The 22,139-nt window shown below is 41.2% G+C and overlaps 1 protein-coding gene across 4 annotated transcripts in view; it reads right to left on the bottom strand.

The window, feature by feature from the left end:
* The window catches only part of LOC131089691 (core histone macro-H2A.1), a 42,595-nt gene extending 25,180 nt beyond the window's left edge, over positions 1 to 17,415 (bottom strand). For 2 of the 4 annotated variants that reach the window (XM_058034526.1, XM_058034527.1), the window contains exons 1-2: positions 17,307 to 17,415; positions 9,498 to 9,698 (exon numbers count right to left, since the gene is read on the bottom strand). In XM_058034526.1, coding sequence (XP_057890509.1) covers positions 9,498 to 9,669 — 172 coding nt within the window. In that variant the 5' untranslated portion in view covers positions 9,670 to 9,698; positions 17,307 to 17,415. The remainder of the gene's footprint in view (positions 1 to 9,497; positions 9,699 to 17,306) is intronic. The other 2 variants (XM_058034528.1, XM_058034529.1) reach the window with 1 other exon arrangement.
* Between the last annotated feature and the right edge of the window lie 4,724 nt (positions 17,416 to 22,139).

The raw sequence follows: 22,139 nt of genomic DNA, 5'->3' as shown, positions 1-22,139 counted from the left end.
TGAAAAGCTCTATTTTTTAAAAAAGAAGAAAAATCCCAAGTTTTTCAATATTATATGGTTTGGAAGGTATCCTTCAACAACTACATTTGAAATCAGCTTAATATGAAGAGAAACGCCATCTGCACAAATGACTTTTGAATAATTTCAAACAGAAATGCAAACCAACATTTACCGCTTCAAGTACAGATATAAAACAAACCAGAAAAGGTGTGAGAGCTGTATAATTAGGAAAAGAAAACTAATTAGGAATGCAATGCCAGCATATGATATATTCATGTATGGACAGCTGTTTGACAGCAAAAAAGGCATGGATGCCTCAGAAATCTGACTACACCATGAGCACATCAATTTGATTTAAAAGACATAGTTATGATTAGTATTTTTCTTCTTTTCAGTCATTATTAAAGTAGAAGTGTTGAGTGGGAAACCCTAAAAGTTAAGAAATTTTCTTTAAAATTTATCACCAAGGCAGTTTTCATTTAGATCACTTGAAAAACTTCTTGGTAATAGTTAGAACTGGGATATGGGTAGTGAAAACTGGTCTAAGCCTGTTCTCAGCACTTGGACCAAAACTGCTTTTCTTCAGCTGAGGTTTTAAAAGTTCAGTTAAATATTTTTAAAGGAGAAAAGCAAACCGGTTGTGTATCTTCATATTTAAGCTTGAGATAAGACCACAGGAAAAGCTGTTCTCAAGACATTTCCTACTCAAACACAACCAAAAAGTGTCAGAAGTCTCCACAGAAACCTCATCCTGGATGAAGTTTTCAGGATTCAGGACTCAGATGTCAGTTTGCCTCATCCTTTACTTTCAGAGACCCTGGTCATCTTTTGGACACACTACTAACTTCCCAATTTCACTGCTTGCATTTCCCTGTTTCACAGGGGGCTGCTCTCTGCCCTGAGTATTGTTACATTGGTATTTCACAACACTTGCAAATTCTGGAACAGAACACAACACATGGTTAAAATGAAACCAATTACTATTAGGCCAGAACAAAAGCACAGTAGAAACTGCAGACCTGGATGCTACAAAAGCAAATGCACTCTCCTCCCACTCCTGGAGAGTGCTCTAGTTCATTTATCACTAGTTTTCAAACAAAATATTACTGGTCATTATTGACTAAAACTCCTCTCAAGCCTAAATAACAAAGCCTTTAGCTTATCAAGCATTTCAGGCTGTAATCTTTCTCAACATAAACAGTAAATTCAATTGGTCTGACTTCATCCCCAAAATGTTTTTTTTCTCTTTTTTTTTTTTTTTTGGTTTACATTGCAAGCTAAATCACTGCTGTTGCACCGAATCCCTTTGTCCACCTTGTCTTCAGGGAGATGAAATCATATCTTTGAAAATTAAACTCTTAACAACTAACAGGTGATGTGCTGATACAAGGCCAATTTCTGAACACACAAATTCCAACAGGAACAAGTCAGGGGTTTCTAAAAGAATTGTGAAGCCACTCCTCAAAAGAAAATTGAAAACAATATCCAGAAATCAAAGAAAAATGAATGTTGATACAATTCCACTGAGAAAAATATGTACTTGCTACAGAGTCAACCAAATGACAAAGAGTCTGCTTATTGTACTTCAAACTAATCATCTTTCCCATCAGCATTTTATTGACTTGAGATTCATTTTACATGATTCCAGAAGGTTTTAACCCAATCAACCCCAATCAACCAAGGTTGTTAAGAGTTTCCTGCATTCTTCTCTCCATCTATTCCACCCAATCCCCCTGGAATCTGCAGTTGCAAGAGTGAAGGTAGAATCATTTAACAACACTTTCCCTCTTATGCATTCCAATAAAACAGTTCTCAGCCTTGGTTCAAAGTCATGGAAATCTGATGCAGTGAAAATCAGTTCAAGAAACTTCACTGCTTTGAACAAGCCTTGATGAAACCTTAACTCTCAGCAGGGCAATCGTTCTCTTAGGATGTGATAAAAACCCCAATCCTTTCAGTCTTGAGTGTCTGTGCTGGATCAAAACTAGGCCTCTTAAAGGAAAAACTGTTAACTTTGCCAAGTTATTATAAGTTTTGCATTTCTGTGAGGCAGATGACAGACTGCTGTTTACATAAAACACAAATTCAGGCCACAAAAGCCACTTCCACTTAGAGCCTTCTGATCTGACTTACACGTCTCCTCAGCTTTTTTCTACATTTTAATACCATCCATTATTTTTTTTTGTAAGAGATCCAATGTTATTCAACTTCCTTTTTTTTTTTTTTTTTTTTTTTTAGTTTTTTTTTAGTTTTTAAGTTCTTGTTTACTATTGATCTGTAAAAGATCAGTACGAGAGTTCAATTTTCAGGGAAACCTGAATTTCAACTCAGATGTAATTTATAACAAGGCCACACCCTGAGTGCTAATTTGAAGAGATAGCCTAGCTCTTCTCCACAAGAATCCTGATCTAACTCAAATCAGCCTTTATTCTTTTTCAGTGGAGCTTCCTCTACCTGGCAGTTCACTTTGCTGCTCCTCATAACAGCTTACATATGCTTTAGAAATGCACTCAAACATGATTAAAGTAACTGCTGCCAGATGTTACCTGATCAAGTGCAGCATGTGGCACTTGGGGACATGGTTTAGTGCTGGACTTGGCAGCACCAGGTTAACAGTTGGGCTTGATGATCTTGGAGGGCTTTTCCAATCTAAATGATTCCATGTATGCTTTGGTCTGGCTGTTAAAGAATACGGGAGACTACTCACATCCTGAGACCAGCTCCTGGCTTAGATTTAATGCTGCATTTCTAAACATTAAAGAAATCAAGAGGACTTGCTGTAACCTCCTTGGAGCAAAGCCCACATCCAGCCTGACCTCCAGTCCTCAGCCAGTGCCCAAGTGCAGATGGGCTGGAGCACTAAAGGAGCAAGAAAATTTTCCAGAACATTCCCTCTGATTTCAGCCATGTGCAGCTGAGAGGTTGCCCAAGTTAGAAATGCTGTCTTTTTGTTTAGTTCCCCAATACATTTCGCTTCTATGGATGTGTCTAATTGTTTTCTGAACCCATTCAGAAAGGTTTAGCACCATTTTTAGTAACCATAACATCATGCACTAACAAAGCCTGCTATACCACAGACATTTTTGCAGTTTGGGAGAAAAGTACCTCCTCTAAGGTTTAGAAATATTGTATTTCACTGTATATCCCCTAAATTTATATTTCCCCAGTGAAGTTTATACTGAGAATGGAGCATTTAATCTGATGGCAAAAAAGAATCCACATGGAATTTCATTTCTAAAGGTAATTCAGGGAAAAATATACTTCGGAAAAATACTGAAGAGCAAAGACAGAACATTATCTGAACTCAGGCATTCTAAATAATCCTCATGGAAAAAAGGTGAAAAAAAATCATGCTTACAATACTTGATGCATAACTTCTAAAATAAGAGAACATCTGAGGAAAGAAACTGCTTGATAAATACACTGTAGAACCAGAATGTCTTCCTGCTTCTACCCAGTTGTTCTACACCTGTCATTCCAAGAATAAAGGGCTAAAGAAGAAAATACCTCAGCTTTATAGAGTCTTTTATTGTTCTCAACAAGGAATTCCATGTAAGACAAAGGTATGGGTAGGAAAAAACTGTGTAACCAAATCAGCCAAAGGCTGATACCAGTATTAAATTGAGCAGCAATATATAGACAAAGTCATTACTCTGCTGTAACTTAGCCAAATAAACAGATGAAATTACTAACTAGAATAAGAAATATTTCATGCTAGTTAAAATATAACTGAAATATAGCAAAAAATGTAACATTATCAAAGGAGGAAATATTCACTGACCATGTCATAAAAACTAAACCAGCCCCATCCAGCATCTTATACATTGTTGCAATAAAAATAAAATTTAAATAAATTGTGACACATGTCACAATGTTGCATATTTACCCCTTTGAACTATGCTTACATAGCAGTATGCACTGTTAGAGCTTTTATTACAAGAAAACACACTTGGTGGTTCTTACAGTTTTTCATCAAACTTGACCTGTGCAGCTTGGAGAATACATCAGGACCATAATCAGGTGAGGAATTTTGTACTGAGTGAGCTTTTGTAACTCAGAGATCCATGGAAGTTTACGGGACTACACAATAAAACAGACACATGTACCTAAGTGCTTATAGGGCTGGCTTATCAGTGAAAGCAAACTCTTAATTTATATACATTCAAAAGACACTGATTCGTGCATTTATATTTCAGAAAGTTGGTCATTCAGCTGATAACAGTGCAAAGTTTTATGTCTGAAGTTGCACTTCTTACAAGCAGAGCTGTTTTAATTTGTGATAATGACACTTCACTTGAGAGCATGGCACAAGTCTTATGTAGAAATAATGCTACAAAGGAGTTTTCCAATGCTGATACAGTCAAAAGGTCTCTGCTTGTGAGGTTATTGCCATAAACAACCCTGCTGCACCCTACATACAAAGATTTTTTCATGCTTGCTCAGGGAAGGCACAGGTCCTATGAGCCCCTAATTGACCTCTGGTGTCTTTGGGACAGTTTGTGGTACACCACCATAAAATGAAGTAGTGTTTCTAAAGCTGCCTGTTTAAATAGAAGAAATGTATCTTGGTAGTGAATGCACTTTTCAACGGTATCAAAAAGATATTGTCAATTAATTATCTTCTTAAATTTCATTACTCTCCAAGGATGGTTATTTATGGGAGTCTCAGACTGCCTGGAACTTGAATCTGCTTCTAACCTAATGCTTTTTTACTGTGGACCCCTGAGCTCCCTCTGCTTCCAAGCAGGAGTTCAGTGCAACATCTGCTTTGACAAAAAGGGCAAATAATTGTTTTCCTCTGTGACCCTGTGAAGATTTTGGTCAGTGAGCAGAACACAAGAGGTGAACAGCAGTTCAATTTGCTCAGCTTGGACATTGTAAAATGAGCATCTGAAGTGAGCAGTTAAACCTACTGCTCTCAGGAAGGACTTTTCCTTTGCAGCCAATCAGCAGCTGGATCAAAAATGTCTCCCACATTGAAAATTCATCAAGATAAAAATGCAATGAATTGAGCTCCAGCACATGAACTCCCATTATTTGATTCTGGTGACATCAGAAAGCCTGAAAACAAAAACTTGGGTAAACATAGGAATGCCTCAGATGCAATTCTAACCATGGGGTTCAAGAAGTGCTTAATTTACATTTCAAGAAAATATATGATCAACAGTACCCCTGTGCAAAAAAACCCCAAAAACACAGCTGAAAAAAGATCTAATGGAGAAACCAGGTATTTAACATTTTCTCCTACCTTCATATGTACGTAACAAATATAAATCAGTCTCATTTCTTCTGTATTCCTGTGCTCCTGCTGTTTTATAAACTTCTCCTTCTCCTCATTTGCTATGACATTTTGGCAATTGAAAATTATTTACAGTGTAGAACAGATGATGGGGGAGGGGGGAGCAGAAATCACTTGCAGGCCTGGCTCTTTCTGCCTTTAAATATGCTCAAGAGAGTTCTGTTTTTCAAGGGCAAAGGAGTATCTTTTTCCATTAGTAAGAAAGGTTGGATAATGTAGCTTGTGCAAGCTCTCCTACCTGCAAAGACCATACTTGATGAGATGTATGGCAGGGCCAGCTCTGACAAATACAAACCACCAGAATTCATGTGAGTGGCTGCAATGCCTCAGATGAAGTCTGTGGCCATTCTCTTGACTGACCTAGAGCTCTTTTTTGACATAAACTGATCCTGATGAACTACTTTGCAGAGAAATTATGGGGGTAATTGCAGTTTTCTGAAGTCCACGTTTGGAAAGACAAATAGGCAAGGAGCCATTGGAAAATAAGTGCAATAAGGAAAGACAATAGGAATCACCAACACAGAATGTACCAACTGAAAACTGTTGATAATGGTTAAAATTAATTTCTGCTTATGTTGCAGAACTGATCCACCATTCTGACTATTCCCTGCAAGGCAGGAAGCACTGCATGAACTGCTGCTTCAAAGAAGGAAAGAAAGAACTGTGCATTTATAGTTCTTTGGCATCCACTCTATTCCTCCAGTGTAAAGAAAGGAAGCATATCCACCTCCCTCAATACTGGTAACACTCAAAGGTACTTTCTGCACATTTACCCATGCAAGACACACTTGCATCCTATTTGCAGTGGACATAACACATTATTTCCATAAATAAAAAAAGGAAGCAATAAGCAACTTGGCTTAATAAACCAAACCAGATACACTGCTTGTGCTGATGAGAGAATTAATTTATAATGTTACTTCAAGGTAACAAGAACCTTTAGTGAATAAGTAAGAAAAGGAGGATACTGACTGTGCAACTTGTTTAAATGTGAAGTATATTGAAATCTAAGGACATGTGAAATCACAGAATGTGTACTCTTACTTTCTGATGAGGAGTTGTAGATAAATGATAAAAATAAGCTACTTTTCAAGTGCTAAGTCTAAAGGGGTAAGTCATAACTCAGGTGAATCCAGAACAGACCTTCAAGTCTGAACAGCTGGAAGCATTTCAGAATTTCAAATCTCAAATTGAACAGAAAATCCCAGATCTGACCACATTAAGGGCTAATTTCAGATTTACATCAAGGTTAAACCTCAGAAAAGGCCAGCAAAATTTAGCACCTCACCTTCTAAACAAATAAAGTTGGTTCCATATTCTGCACCCTGATGAACCAGTTTTTAAACCTTTGAAGGTTCCTTTCTATTAGGTCATGTCTCTGTCATTTCCACTCCCATTTTTGTTTCTAAAGTTTCTCTTTCCTATGACTCCTTTTGATATTTTATAGTTCTCCTTCCTGGATACACAGGATTGCCTTTTGATTTAGCCAATTTATTAGCATGCCAGTTCACATGGTCTCCTTCCTATTATGTCACGTTCCTGGTTTTACTTTGAAATGGTTGAAATGCTTTGATTTGGTCTCAGACCATGTGCTAGCATAAGGATCTTTAAAAACTCTCCTGGAGAGAAGTCAGGATTTCTCTGGTTTTGTGAAGTAATAACTGCCAAGAGGTAAAAAGAACACAAACCAAAAATCTCCAAGCATTCCATTTCAAGGGGCTGTTTCTGAATTACACTGAAAAAGATGAATGACCTGAAGTTCAGAAAACATACTGAGCACTAAAGGCTTAAAAATTATACTATACATTGTGTGAAAAACTTAGAGAAAGGAGAAAAAATCCCACCAGACTGAAACAGTAAGGAGTCTACAAGAAAGCTGGAGAGGGAAGGACTTGTAGTGATGGGACTACAAGGGGGAATCACTTCAAACTGAAACAGGACAGATTTAGATTAGATATTAGGAAGAAATTCTTTCCTGTGAGTGTGCTGGGGTACTGGCACAGTTGCCTGGAGGAGCTGTGGCTGCCCCATCTCTGGAAATGGCCAAGATGGTTCAAGGCCACCAGACTGGATGTGGTTTGGAGCAACCTGGTGTAGTGGGAGGTACCACTGTCCATGGAAAAGGGATTAGAAAAAAATGAACTTCAAGGTCCCTTTCAACCCAAATAATTCTACGATAAAACCAGTACCAGCTCTGGAAAGAAAGGTGTATCTGCACTTTTGAGATGTACAGGAATGAAAGACAGCCATGAGATACTTGGCAGGTTACTAGGATTATCTACCTAGCCTTCCAAGGAGACACAAAAACCACAGCAAAACTGCCTAAAAATAGTTAAAGGGATAAAGAAGGAAAGTACTTTTTCCTTCAGCTATTCTTTCCTCCTGCCTTTTGTTTTTCCTAAAGTGATATATGTTATTTTCCTTGGGTTTTTTTTTCTTGTTGCTGGTAATGTCCTCAGACAAGTTCCCAAGATGCACAGCAGTTAAAGAAACAACTTTATTTCCCCAGCCTATTCTTAATTGCCTAAACTATCACTGCCTCAGTCAACACTAAATCATTTAACCCATAACATGTGCTGCTCATTAGCAGAGCCTTAAGCTCACCTGTATTGCTCTGTTTCTTTAAAAGGACAGCATTCAAAGCACTCTTCACCCTAAGAAGCCTTTTATTTGAATTGTTATTGCTGTAAGCAGCAACCTAGCTAAAGGAAATATTAATTTTTAAGGCCATCTATGAAATTTAAAAGCATTCTTTTAAAGAAAAGGCCCAAATAAAGAATATTGAATGTTGACAAGTGAAGGCGGAAAAAATATATATTTGATGGTATGAATACCCTACAGAAAACAAGCACTCTATTAATTATTTGGTAATATTACCAGTCTTCATCTTTAGGGGAAGAAGAAACTTTATAGGAAGAAATCTTCTGTCCTTCAACGTCAAGAGCCATTATAAAACATATCTAATGTTGTGGCAAGGTCAGGTTGCTTCAGTTTTAAATACTTCCAGAAAAGTCAATACTTTATAACTTTGTGCTTGAGTCAAAGAAAAACCTGTACCTTTTAGAGGCTCAGCACACCAATACAGCTTAAAGTCTCCTGTCCATTGAAACACTTGAACCTATGGCAAGAACACCGACACAAGCAGATGCACTGGAAAAAGAAACACTGCTTTGAGAAATAAAATCCAATTTAAACTTTTCCTTAGTCATGCTAATAGAATCTGGCTCCAAACACTCATCTATCTGGCACCTGAGCTTTTTGCTAGATCCCTACACCACAGATATATACTTAGACATCAGTCTGGCCACATGAAGGTGACTGAGCCTTCTTATCCATTTTTATTTTAAGCAAACCATTATTGCAAAAAGCCCATATATTGATGCTATTACAGCTGGGGTTTTCTGTCAAAAGACTGCTTTTGCAATGTTGTTTAGAGTGGGTAAACTTGCAATGTCTCAAGTTTTGTCTGAGAACAAATCAGCTATATAAAGATCTTTACTTGCACGTCTGGTTGTTTATGTCATTGGGCAAAGCATTTTATTCCTTTGAAGCTTATTTCTAAATGGAGGAAAAATAATACTTTTGTTCTGTGAGAAGATGAGATAGTTATTTAAGGTATTCTCATTCTGATGTGATGAAGGGAACAGAACTAGAACTACAACTGTAAGCAAATAAGCTACATAGATCTAGGGCAGATGAAGAGTTTGCATGTATACACAGACTCAATCAAACAAACTGCAATTGCAAACAGTCTGAAAAGAAATCTGCAAATTGAACAAAAATGTTTAAACAAGGCTGTAAGCAGTCTCAGCCCTGTGTAAACATGGAAAAACTCTCTATTTAAAATTAATGTATATGCTTACCAGACAATTATAACCCAAACAAACTCATCAGGCACAAAATCAAAGCGAGGAGAACTGCAGCAATGTAGTCCACACACACTGATGGCAGTGGGAACCCTGACTACGTGGAAAGAGTATGTTTACAAGTGGTGAAAGCAAATTCTATACTGGAGTAAACAAAAGTCATCAAGGCTCTGAGGCAGGGGTGAGGGTACCCTGATTTTGGCTTAGATGTGTGATGCAAAACACACATTTCAGCTGTAACTTTTTTTCACTTGTTTGGGTTTCTTTCTGTGGAAATTCAGTTTGTCTTTAACTTTTACTGCTACTATTTCACATAACTCAGCAAAACCTACCAGTTAGATATTCCAGTACAGCAGCCATGTACACAGGAGCACCAACACCAATTCTGTACTTGGGGTGGCCTTTCTTAATGTAGCGGAGCATTCTTCCAACCGGGAATATGACCCCAGCCTTCGCAGAGCGGGAAGTCTTGGTTGACTTCTTCTTTCCACCCCTGCTGGACATCTTGTCTGTATCAGGTCTGAAACAGCACTCTATATTTAGAAAGAAATAAAAAAAAAGGAATAAAAAAAAAAGGTTATTAATAAGGGCTGATGCTTTAAGACTACACACTGAATTCCAAGGCAAATCAGCATTTTGAGGTAGGCAATGCATTACAGTGTCTAAAGCATACAGACAAGTTGCCTTTTTAAAATATACACAACAAGAACCTAAAATAATTTCCTCCAGAATGTTACTTCCCATTGTAATTTGGCATAACTTTATACAGAAAACATATAAAACAAGTTATTTCCTAAGAATCTACTTTTGTGAAATTCCTAGCAGATCAAACCCAGTACCACTAATGGAGCAGAGTGATAGGTACTGGATTTAAAACAGAACTTCTGCATTGAAGCAGAGGATGCTTTCTGCAAGGAGACTGACACAGCCCCCTTATCTCCATGAAAACATTTGGTAGGGCATTTGAACAGCTCTGGTAGGGCAGTTAAGTTCATGCATAATTACCTTCCAAACTAGGAGAAACCATATCCACTAAAGCTTTCATAAAGTGTATTCACTGCCTTTAAAAAACCTCGATTTTCCATATGTGTGAGAATTGACAGAACAAAGGCCTATGGATGGCAAAATACACCTCCTGTACAGTAGATGTTCTATTTTTAGAAAGATCCGAAATAACCCCCTTGAGATTTGAACCTACCAAAACTCAGCCATCTCTACACTTTTAGACCATATTGCTTCAACATTCCCTCCAGGAACCTGACAATCTTCTATCTGCCACCTTTCCCTGACAGCACAGTGTTCTGAACACCCAGCACGTAGCTGACAACTGTATCTCAGTTTATCTCGCTGAGGGAACCTACTGCTGATACAGCTGTCAAACATATTCAGTCCTCTCTTTGATTTCTGCTCAGACTGTAAATAGAAACTGACAAATCCAAAGAGGTGAAGGGTTCACAGGCTCTCAAGGTGGCTTTGAAGGTTTAGGCAACTCACTGGGTTTTGAAATTACCTCAGAGGAAAAGAGAGAGTGCCCATCTCCCCATCTCTCCCCTCCCTCATGTCTGAACTCCAGGGAAACCAACAGAATGCACCAGGGATACAGACACACCTCTGTGCACCCCACTTCTTCCCTTGCTGCACAAATCCTACCTAACACACATGGCAAATTCACTGATGTGTTTCTACCCTCCACAATGAAGCCCCCTTGAGTCCTGCTTTCCCATCACACCATTTTTCTACTTCCCCTATTTTTCTATCCTGAATTCTCTCCTTGCCCTCATGAACCTAACTGTATTTTCCACATGCCTGAATCCACAATGAAGTGATCTCAGAATTAGGCAAAACAGGTTCATCAACCCCACTTCTAGGTTTTGCAATTTCTGCTCTGTGCTGACACATCCTGCAGCCCTTCAATTCTCAATGAGTCAATAAGATTCAGGCTACATAAGTGCCAAACAAATACCATCAGAATAGCCAAAGGAACATGAGTCTCAGAGCTTTCTTCTCCTTTCCACTTCCACATTCCGTTCATCAGAATCTACACCTGCACAGCACATTAAGTAAATTAAATGCTATGAGTTTACTCTTTTTAAAAGCTATACAAAATAATCCCATCTTCATAGATCAGATCACACTATGTTTAGGAAACTCATGTCCAGAAACAGATAGGAATCTTTGGAAAGGGGAAGCCATCAAAAGGGCTCCTTCTTCTTTCATCAGCTCTGTAACAGCCATTATTCTGTGAAGAAGAGGACAAAAGCCAATTTTCTTGCCTTGAGAAATGACCCAAATGCAGCTCACCAATGATTTTAAAAACATCCATTTAACTGCATTTTCTCATCTAGCTAGCTCTGTCTTTGTTAGCAGGAAGGCTGGGTGGGGCTTTGACTTGTCTATAGACCTTCTGCCAGCAATTATTTTCATATTTCATAATCCATTGTCATCAACAGGACTAGGGATGTTTAACCTCAAATGTTAAGAGGTTCATTGAATCAAACACCATGGAAAGTGGCATAAGAAATATCTGTGCTGCCCTGCAAGATATTTGGTTTGTAACTGAGAGGTCAATGATGACAACCATAATTTTTCTAGAGAAAGCCTGCAAGCCTTAAGCAGTAAATTTCTATTAATCATTTAGTGAGTTTATGGGATATCAGAACAGCTGGAAGAGAATATGGAAATCCTTACTTCCTAATGTTTTCTTTCTTTGGGAGAATGTAATTTTAGCTATCAGCTGCTGCAACAACTGCACCAAAGCATTAGTAAAGTAGGTAGTAATACAGAATAACACCAACCCATATATAAAATGGTGTCTTTTTTTTTTTTTTTCTTTCATAAGCTTACTTTATCACCTCTGCAAGTTCTACAGCTATTTATTCCCTGTATCTTATGCACTTAGGTCCAGGGTATCCTAAATATTAGTGTGAGTAATGTCACCAGCTTGCCAATTCACCTGATCCCCTTATATGGAAAATTAAAGAACTTTCTAGCTGCAAGTTTATTTCTAAGGAAAAACTTTGCCTGAATCTGAAAGGTATTGGTGCACAGAGCTGCATAATGAAAAAAACAAGAACTTCTGAAACTTTCAGTATTAAAGGGGAAATGTGATACAGATGAGTTTCAGACCTTCCCATCTCAAGGATCCCATCCCTCCCTGTATGTTCAGATTGCTCAGATGTTGGGGGGTGGAGGGAGGAAAACTTCAATTAGGTTTCAAGTACCACTTTTACTGTTACCAACCATGTAACCATTTGGAAGGTGAGAGCCTGGCATGGAAACCTTTTTCAGAGCTTAATTGTGCATTCAGGATCATTACTTTGCAGAACCTGTTTGTCCTGCCTTTGAGCTGCAGGATGGCCCAACCAACTCTCAAATGCCTCTTCCCTATTTCTAGTTCTCCACCAAAAAAGAGAACAGAAAGAGATTTCACTTGCAAAAGCCACAAGAAAATGCATTGAGGTGAAATGCAAAGAGCATGGCAACAGATCAAAAACCAAAGAAAGCTGTATGCCTTCCATGTTCTGAAATGGTTTATCTTTGTAACACCAGAAACTCTGGAATGCTGCCAACACTAATGAACTAGAGCTGTTTGCTGAGTCACTGGGAGCCCACAGATCAGAGGCAACCGAAGGCAACCTTATCACACGCATCATAGTTCAGACAAGATTGGAGCAGTGTAATAAAAGTAAGTAAATATATTTTTAAATAAATCACAGTCAATGGACCAGTACTTTCCTTTATTTCTTCTGTCCTGCCTTTGTCATGGAATTTTTGAGAATTTTACCAAATACATTGCAAAGTCTCTCCAAATATTTGATAATAAAATGCTTTTGTTTCAATGTGAGAGTTCACAAAATTATCACTATGAAAATTAGGGGATATCATTGAGGAGTCAAGTATCTGAGTTCACCTTTGACTTCAAATCAAATTTAACACTATATTCTTCAGTGGCTCTGCCATGCTCGGATGCAGATACAGAATTTAACACTTGACTCACAGCCTTTTGAAACTCCTTAAAGACTGTGGAAAGATTCACACTGCTTTCTAAGATCTCCAAATGCATAAATAAGATTTGATGATGTATTAATTTGGTCACAGCAAGGATTCAAGCTGCAAGGCTCCTCTGCTGTCATGTCTTTGCAAGTCAGAAATACATTTCCTAAGAAACAACCTTAAGGTGTAGTGATGAAATCAGCATAATTAACATTTTTGTCTTTGAAACTGGCTGGAGTAACTCTGGTTGGCCATATTTTCCTGTGTGAAGACAGATACTCTGCTGAATTACACTTTCAAATACCATCTTCTTCAAATGCACAAAGGCATCTGCTTTTCTGAAAGGTTTAACATCACATAATTTTTAAAGTACAGACTGAACATCCTGGTAAAGTGATACCCAAATTCCAAATACCAGCACTTGATTAGTTCAGTTGATTTGACACCTTGATTAAACAGCAGTAATAAACCCAGTCTGTTATTAACAGTTTTCAGGTACTGGTTCTTAATGACTAAACAAATTACTATGACTCTTACTGCTGTCAGAAAAAGACTGTGCTGATTGTGGGCTGACACTGGTGTATTAACTGCACTTAGCAAAGAGATGATTCAATTTAGGTCTACATCATCAGATCAGTAAGTAGTGGATTCCAGAAGATCACTACTACAATTAGAATAATACTAAGATATAATAATTATTTTTCTTTCAGTACAAAGACTAAGCTGGAAAGTTCATTTTGTATCACAAGAGATTAACTGCAATACTATTTTCTTTCCATTGTTTCAAAAGATTAACAATGTAAGTGCTGCCATTCTCTCTTAAATCTATTTGTGTCCCATAATAATAGCCACTCACTGAACTCTTGCTGAAAATGGGCATTTAACTTTGCTGTGACAATGAACTTGCTCTGTTCTCAGCTAATCAGAAGCTACTCTGGCATAGTTATAAAATGGTATAGAATGGTCTCCAATAATACTTGCCTGGCACAACAGTGTCTCTCCCTGGGACTGTGGTTTCAGGGAACAACAGAACTAAAAAGAGCCAATCACTCAGTTAATATTTGATCTGATGTGATTTCAAACTTTAGCTCAAGCTGTTTATCAAAGCAGTAACTCTCTGAGGTCTGAAACACACAGGAGAGTGAAAAACAGCTGTAAAACAGTTGTTCCATAACTCCATGAACTTCTCATCTGAGAAGGTAGCACCACACATTTATTTTCATGTGGAAAACCAAGAGAACACTCCCAATCTAGGGATGCACAATAGGTGTACTTTCTGTTGAAGATTAAGACAATTAAAATTCCTATAGCAGTGACATAAAGGATGGAACAAAGAGGAATAGCGTTTTCACAAAATCTGTCTGCTAAACAAAATACTGCTGCACAATTGCACTCAACTGGCAGAAGTCCCTCCCTCCCACAGTGGGTCTGAAACACCAAAACAAATACCCCTTAATGTGCAAACTTCCACTAAGAACAGTGCTGGGAGTGTGACAAGAGTTTCTGCTGGGCATCCTGCCACCAATAGCCAGGAAAATGTAAATACAATTGTCTTCACTGACCACTGCTGGGAGAACTGGCCTGAAATAACCATTTATACATTACAGGTTTTTGTATGCTAGATAGAAAGCATAATAATTTACAGAGGGCCTTAAGTCATTGGACCATTTGTGAAATCAATGCAGAAAAACTGCTTTAAATAACACTTTGAAAACAACTTTGTCCCTTAACATTTCTGTAGGAAAATAAAAACATAATAAAGAATGCATGTGGATGCTTCCAAGGCAAAATTCAAATGCAGAACAAAATTTAGAATAGATAATAAACTGCTGAGAGAATGGATTGCAAGAACTTGATCCATCAAGGAGGTCATGAATGGTGTGATTCTTGCATCACTCCTGGAACAAGGACCCTGAGCTGAATCCTGACCATCCTGTCTTTAGAATGGGCCTGGGTAAGGAACTGTGGCTTCTTTGTGTGTTCTCAGCATCCTTCCCAAGCAAGCAAACAAGCCAGCCCTGCAGTCTTTCCACAAGTGCTGCATTTTTCTTCTCCAATTTTACCTCTTGAGATGACAAAACCTAATGCTCAGCACTACCCACAGGGCCAACGTTTCCTCTCCCAATGGAGGATCTATCTGGAGGCTCTTTCTCCACTTGTGGCATCAGTTACAGATTTCTGCCCCTTTATTCCTGCTTTATAACCTTGCTGGGGTAAGACTACCTTTTCTGTGGAACAGACAGCAGGCTTTGATCCTAGCTGGCAGTGTTGCACAAAAATATGTCTGTACTTCTCTGAGAGCAAAGGTTCATGATTATTCTTCCAGACTGTGATTATATCACCTACCTTATCAAGAGAATACCTTTTATCAAAGCTCATTGCTATGTATTGGCAGAACTAGGCAACTCCTAAGAACAAATTTAAACACACTGGTTTCTTTTAAGACTAAGCTTGCAGTGGTGGACTTCTCTTTTTGTTCATGCTGATCTACAAAATAAGCAGTTCTTAAGCACCTTACTGACTTTACTGTCATTAAGCCAACTTCTAGTCTTGCTAGTTTTTATATCAGTTATGGCTTAATCTACACTGTCAACATTTGGCTTTACTGGCAATCAGAAGGGTATACAGCACACACAGCAAAACAAAGTTACTGTTCAGAAACCCAGGAGGCCTAGATTTCAGTGCAAAAGGTTACAAAACATAATGCAGCAAAATAACCTCGAACCATTACTAAGTAAACAATGTAATGCCTTTCTTTCACAACACTTAAAAAAAAAAGCCCCAAACTCTCAAATACACTGGGTAGTTTTCTAGTGATGCAAAATCTTTCATACCCTGCTGCATTAAAACATAATTTTCAAAGCAACTGTAATTGTCTTGTTCCAACATAAGTCTTTCAACTCTGGGCTGTCCCTGAGAACCCAGGTACTGTTTTTATTAATGGCACTCTTGCTCCTTTGCTAATTTATTTCTTTTACTCTTCAGAATGGGGGAGGCAGTGGATCTGCCAAGTTCTCTACAGACCTGTTGCTAAGTGACAGCCACACACAGTCCTGGGGAAAAAATGGTTGTTCACTTGCATGGTCAAGAGATAAATAACAAGTCTCATCCAAGTATATTTCAAAAACAAGTCTCTTTCCACCACTACAAATGAAACAACCTCAGCTTTACACCACCCTGCTCGCATAGGAGCTAGTCCCAACTGCTGGCTTCAGACACAATTTCACGGGGCTTCTACAATTTACTTTTAACGATTACAGAAGAAACAAAAGGATTAGAGGGAGATGCGAGCCACAGAATCAGTCTGCTGCCCTCAGTGTCTCCTACAGGCACAAACACGTCAGCCTGAGCGTGAGTCCCAGCGCTGCCGCGCTGGGGCCGGCGCGGAGCCCCGGGAAGCTGCATTCACCTGCAGCCCTCGCAGTGCCCCCGGAGAACACCCACACCCAGCCAGTCCCCACGGGCTGCTCCAATCCCGCAGGCAGACATATTGCAGCCTCTACAAGAAGTGACAGTCCGAAAAGAATAAGGAGCCCCGTTTCCAGACAAACATTTATTTTTGCTGCTCTCCGCAGCCTCTGCTTACGGTTTAAAATACATCATTAGGCTTTTTTAAAATCAAGTCGTTCACACGAGGCAGGTAACTTTTACACGGCGGGTTCCTCATCCCGAAGTGAAACACACGGAAAACGAGTCCTGCTGTTTTTTTGCCTTGTGCTTTTCGCAGTCTCCCTCGATTATCCTCCCCTGCTCGGCGACCCGCGGTGGGAACAAGGACGGAGCCCGTCCGTGCGTGGAACGGCGGGGACGCGGGGCACCGCGGCTCCACACCCCGGGCCGCTCCTGCAGCCCCGCCGGGCTCCCTGCAGCCCCACACCGTCATTCCATAGCGGATTCCAGGGAAACACAGCCCCGCTGCCACCATTTCGCGGGGCGCGGGTGGATCTCCCGGCTTCACCCGAGGCACAGCAAGGAGCAGCTGAACCGACTCCCGGTTTCCCTCGGGGGAAGGGACCGGCACCCTCCGTCCCGCGGCGCGCCCGGCCGGCTCGCGGCCCCCCCACCGCCGCCGGGTGTCACCACGCCGCGACAGAGCCCCCCGCGCCCCCTCCTTCCCGCACGGCGGGCGCACCGCGGCGGTGACTTACGGCGCGGGCAAGATGTCTCCGGTCGGCCGGCGGCGGCCCCGCTCCCGTCCCCGCTGCCGTCGCCGCTGCCGCTCCCGCTGCTCCGCTCCGCCCGCGGGGCCGCCGGGATCGGCTGGACGGGCTGGCGGAGCTCCCACAATGCCCCGCGCGCCCGCGCGTCACATCCACCGCCCGCCCCTCGCGGCGGGGCCGCCGCACGATGCCGCACGATCCAGCGCGCTCCCTCGCCATCCCCTCATCGTCTCCCCACGCTCCACTCACAATCCTTCACGATCCTCGCGCGGATCCCCTCACGATCCTTCACGGCTGGGTCACGGGTGCCGCGATGCCGGAGGTTGCCGGGGCTCTCCTGGCTCTCCTCCCGCCCGCACGGCCCCAGGCGCAGCTGGCCCGGCCCGGCTGTTGTAAAGCCCGGTCCCTGCGTGGGGCTGGGCTTTGGCACCGCGGCCTCCGCAGCTGCTGCCGGCCGAGCCATTGTGTTCGAACGTGTTCGCTCCCACATTTTCAGGACGGGGAGGTCAGAACGAGGAGTTCGCGCTGTGTTCACCGAAGAATGAAGTTTATAGAGGGAAGAGAACGAGCAGCTGGATTGACCCGTCAGGGGCACGCACCTTCTTCCTCATGCTATACAAAAATGGCTCAGTGCCATTTTAGCAAGGCCCCAGATGGAGCCTTTGGAGGCGTTTGTGCATGGGCCACACGGATGTCCTTGAGCTCACCTTGCCGGATTGGTATCACTGGGTGGCTGCTGCCCCTTGCCCCCACGCCCTGTGCCAGACCGAGGGTTCATTCCCTTTTCCACCTCTCCTCTCCTGCCTCCCCAGTTGCCTCGCACACCGGCTGCCACAGCGGATCTTGGCTGCAGGACAGACAAGTCACAACAGACTCCCTCTGTGTTTACAATGGTGGGACTAGAAGCAGCTGGAGTTTTCAATGTCCTGGAATATTCCTGGCTTGCTAATGCTCCCAGACTTTTGCCACTGCCATTTGAAAGGAGCATCCTATTTCTTCAGTACCCAAAGCAGAATGCCAGCCCCTAGCCTCCTCCCCACTGTGTGTCCCTTGCTGTTCTTTCATGGGTAGAGCTGTACTAGGTGAGAAGTGGCATAATGCCATTACTACTGGATTACAAGGAGTTTCTCTCCTGCTCTACTCATCAACCACTCTGAGCTCCAGTTCTCCTTATTTTGCTGAATATCAGCATATCATCATGCGGCCTTTGTCATACAAAATAGAAAGCAGAAATGAAGAAGGGGGTTTAAAAGGAAAAGAAAAAACAGGGGAGTGGCAACAGCCTATGTAAAATGTGTGGTTGGTCTGAAAAAATCCTTTCAAAAATCAAAAAATTATAATTGTGATGCACTCATCCATCTAAATGGCCAGGCCTAGTCTGGTTTTTAACACAGTTAAACTCAGTGTCTCCTGAGCCATCTCTCATTACGTCTCAGTGCACCACACTGTCAAATGCAGCCTAGTCCTGACTGCACTCCCTGAGTGCTGCTTGTACCCTGCCTGTCCTGCAGTGGGGCAGTTTTGCCTAACAAAGGCTCCCTGCTGGGTAAATACCCTGATTGTCCTTAACCCAAGGGTATGGATACAGTCCTTACTAGGCCATCTGCCGTGGCTCTTCTTAGGAAGCTGAGGACACACTCTGCTTTCCCTGTGTTCTATCCACACACATCATCTCCTTCCCACCTCCCCCTCCTCCTCCTCTTCCTCCCCCACTCCCTTTTTCCTTGTTGGTAGTGCTGCCCACACAGTAGCCTTTTCCCTATGCTGTGCAAAGCACCCAACAGAACTGGTCCTCCAGTGCTTGGCTCTTCACTCTTTGTTTTCCTGGCACCCACACAAGCTTTATTTAAATAAAGGAAAATCCAAAAAAACAAACCCAAACCACAAAACCAACCCTCCCCCAAATATCTCTGTTGATATGAGCTGCAGAGGCCTGTGTAAAATTAAAGAACGTTGTCTAATGGGATTGATGGAAGGCTGCAAGGGATAGGGACTTGTGGGTTGTAACTAGATGATCTTTAAGGTCCCTTAGAACCCAAAGGTTGCTTTCTATGCTGTTCTACTACCATTGTTCATTTTGTCTGGTTTGAAAGGGAGTCCATGGATTTTATGCTTTTGAGGAAAGCCTTCAGAACTTTCAATTTTATCTTTCAAAACTTTCTCAATTGGTGAGAATTTTGGGAGTGGGAGTTGCCTGAGTTTGCAGAGGGCATGAACAATTTGTCCATGGAATAGGATGCTAGCATGAAGACTGCTGTTGATAATGTGTAATGTTAGCATTGACTGGCTCACCTCCCACCCAAACACAGGTTTATAATATGGAACATCTGCTGGATCTACAGAGAGTGCCCATTTTGAAAGCACACAATGTATCATGACTGTCTACAAAAGTCTGTGAAACTACACTACATGAACTACCTCACTAAAATAAACCTTGGCTTAGATTTTGGTTTTTTTTGCCAGTTGTGATATATTTATTTATCTATAAAATGATAAAAAGCACCTTTCCAGGGTTCCACTGCCTTTATTTCTAATATAAACAGTTCATATTCTTACATTTATTTACTCTTATTTTATTTTGACACTCTGATTCGATAATCAATTCTAAGAACCTCAAGGGACTATTTGCAGTTCTGAGTCATTGAGAATACAAACACTTAACTTGTTTATGCAGCAGAGGTGGTGGAGAAGGAAATATCACCTGGGAGGGGGGGCAGAGCAGCTGGGAAGGGCTGTGGCTGGGGGTAATCCTCTTAAATTTAGGTAAGCATTTTGGCTTTGGGATAGCTATCTGAATTCTAAATGTGCCACCTCTTTGTGACGGTGGTATTTGTTGTGTATGTTTATTGGCTAGTGAAAATACATGTCCTAGGTTACTGCAGGTTGCTGAAATATCCCTTCAGGATGTTGTGTGCCTAACCAGCACATCCCTGCTGTTTTCCTTCAACCTTCACACGGTGAAAAGAAAGTACAGATTGCTCAGACACGACCTGCTTCTCAGAAAGGGTTATCTGAACCTCCTTCAGCTGCTCAGCCTCCTCTCTCTTTGCAGGCCACGTGACTAATCCACGCTTCTTAACTTCAGGTTACAGTGACACAGATAAATATACCTGTGCTGTGCATCATGCTAGTGCCACTCTTCACCATCAGAGGGGCACAGTGACTTTGTACTGAATCCACTGAGTGCTCATGCTCCTGATGTGACCCACAGACCTACTGCCTGTGCAGTATTAGCTGTGACTTGCAGAGTAGCTCCCCTGCTCCCTGGGGAGTGTTAGCTGTGACTCCCTGAGTACTCCCCTGCTCCCTGGGGAGTGTTAGCTGTGACTCCCTGAGTACTCCCCTGCTCCCTGGGGAGTGTTAGCTGTGACTCCCTGAGGGCTGCCCCTGGCCTTCCAGCAGATTGCTGTAATCCACTGGTGTCGTTACCATCCTGAGGAGTGATACACCACAGGACTTGAATGAGTGTGGGCCAGGCCTTTGCTTTCACTTCCCTCTATTTTCCAGCCACTCTGAGGAAACTCAGCTTCCCTGTTATTCAAAATTAGCCCATCAAGATCAGGAAGTTGTGCAGCTAAGGTTGCCCACAAACTGGTGCTGGAAGCATGGTATGTTTGATACCTGTTTGGTTCAGGGTCACATCCATTGATTTTAGTGATCCCTTTTTATCTCTATCTAGACCACCAGAGAATTGCAGTTTGGTTTCAGCACAGTTCAAAACCTGAGAGCTGACTGTTGAACTGAGCTGCTGTTTTACACTCAGCCTTTCTGTATCTGCCACAGGTGAACAGGATTAATTCCATTTTCAAACAGTCAATCTTTGTTTTGACATCCAAGTCATGACAATTGGGATATCCTCCCTCTTCAGAACATTTCCTCCTGCCTTGACATTGTCAAGGCACTGGTGGCTCTATTAATTTGCCAGGCATGTTGTTCTATAGCAGAAGCACTGACTGGTGCTGATATGTTATGGTGAGATTAATACTTCCAGGGCACAAAAAGTGGATGTCTAGGATTTCTTTCCTAGGCTGGTAGACAGAGATAAGTTAGTACCAATAATTTACTTTGTTCCAAATCTTTTCAGGCAGGCGATCTCTTACTGTTTTCCCCAAGATGATATTTGTGCAAATTTTCAAACATGTATGCCATTTGTCATTGCTTTCTTCTAGAAAAATGTCAGTTACAGAAATTTTTTATCAATGTTTATACCCACTGTCAGAAAATGTTTAATTGCTTTGAAAATACTTTAAATAAAATGTCACTTTTTTAAAAAAGAAGGCAAATGTCTTACATTTTTAAGATGAAAATGAGAGCTACTATAATAACTGCCCCTTTTTAAGATTGGGAAGTCATTCACAGAGTTAATGAATGCTGGGACCAAAGAAAAAGCCAAAGTTTGTAAAATCATTATTAATCTGTAGATTAGGGATAATATTAACCTGCAATATGACACACCTCAAAACCTGCTTCTTCTAAATAGAATCTAAGTGCTTTTTGATTTATAAAAGAGATAGCGCAACAGCAGTAGGACACAGAGGCATCAGGAAACTTAAATGCCTCTTTCTGAGCAATATGGAAGAAGTGTGCATTGAAACAAGCCTGATGCACCCTGGAGTACCAGGGAGCAGGAACACTTGTCCATTGCTCCTGTGGTCACAGCTGCTGCCAACATAACATGACTCCACATTGTCCTTTGAGCAGATCAATTTATGCCTGCCTGATTTTGAAAACAGCCTCTTGCATTGCTGCATTTTTAATGGCAAGTGGCTGGGGAAAGTTCTGCATTATGGTGCAAAGAAAATATTAAATCTAAGAGCTATG

Source organism: Melospiza georgiana, chromosome 15 (assembly GCF_028018845.1).
Source record: "Melospiza georgiana isolate bMelGeo1 chromosome 15, bMelGeo1.pri, whole genome shotgun sequence".
NCBI lineage: Eukaryota > Metazoa > Chordata > Aves > Passeriformes > Passerellidae > Melospiza > Melospiza georgiana.
The sequence above is the reverse complement of the archived record's forward strand: the minus strand, read 5'-3'. Positions and strand labels throughout refer to the sequence as shown.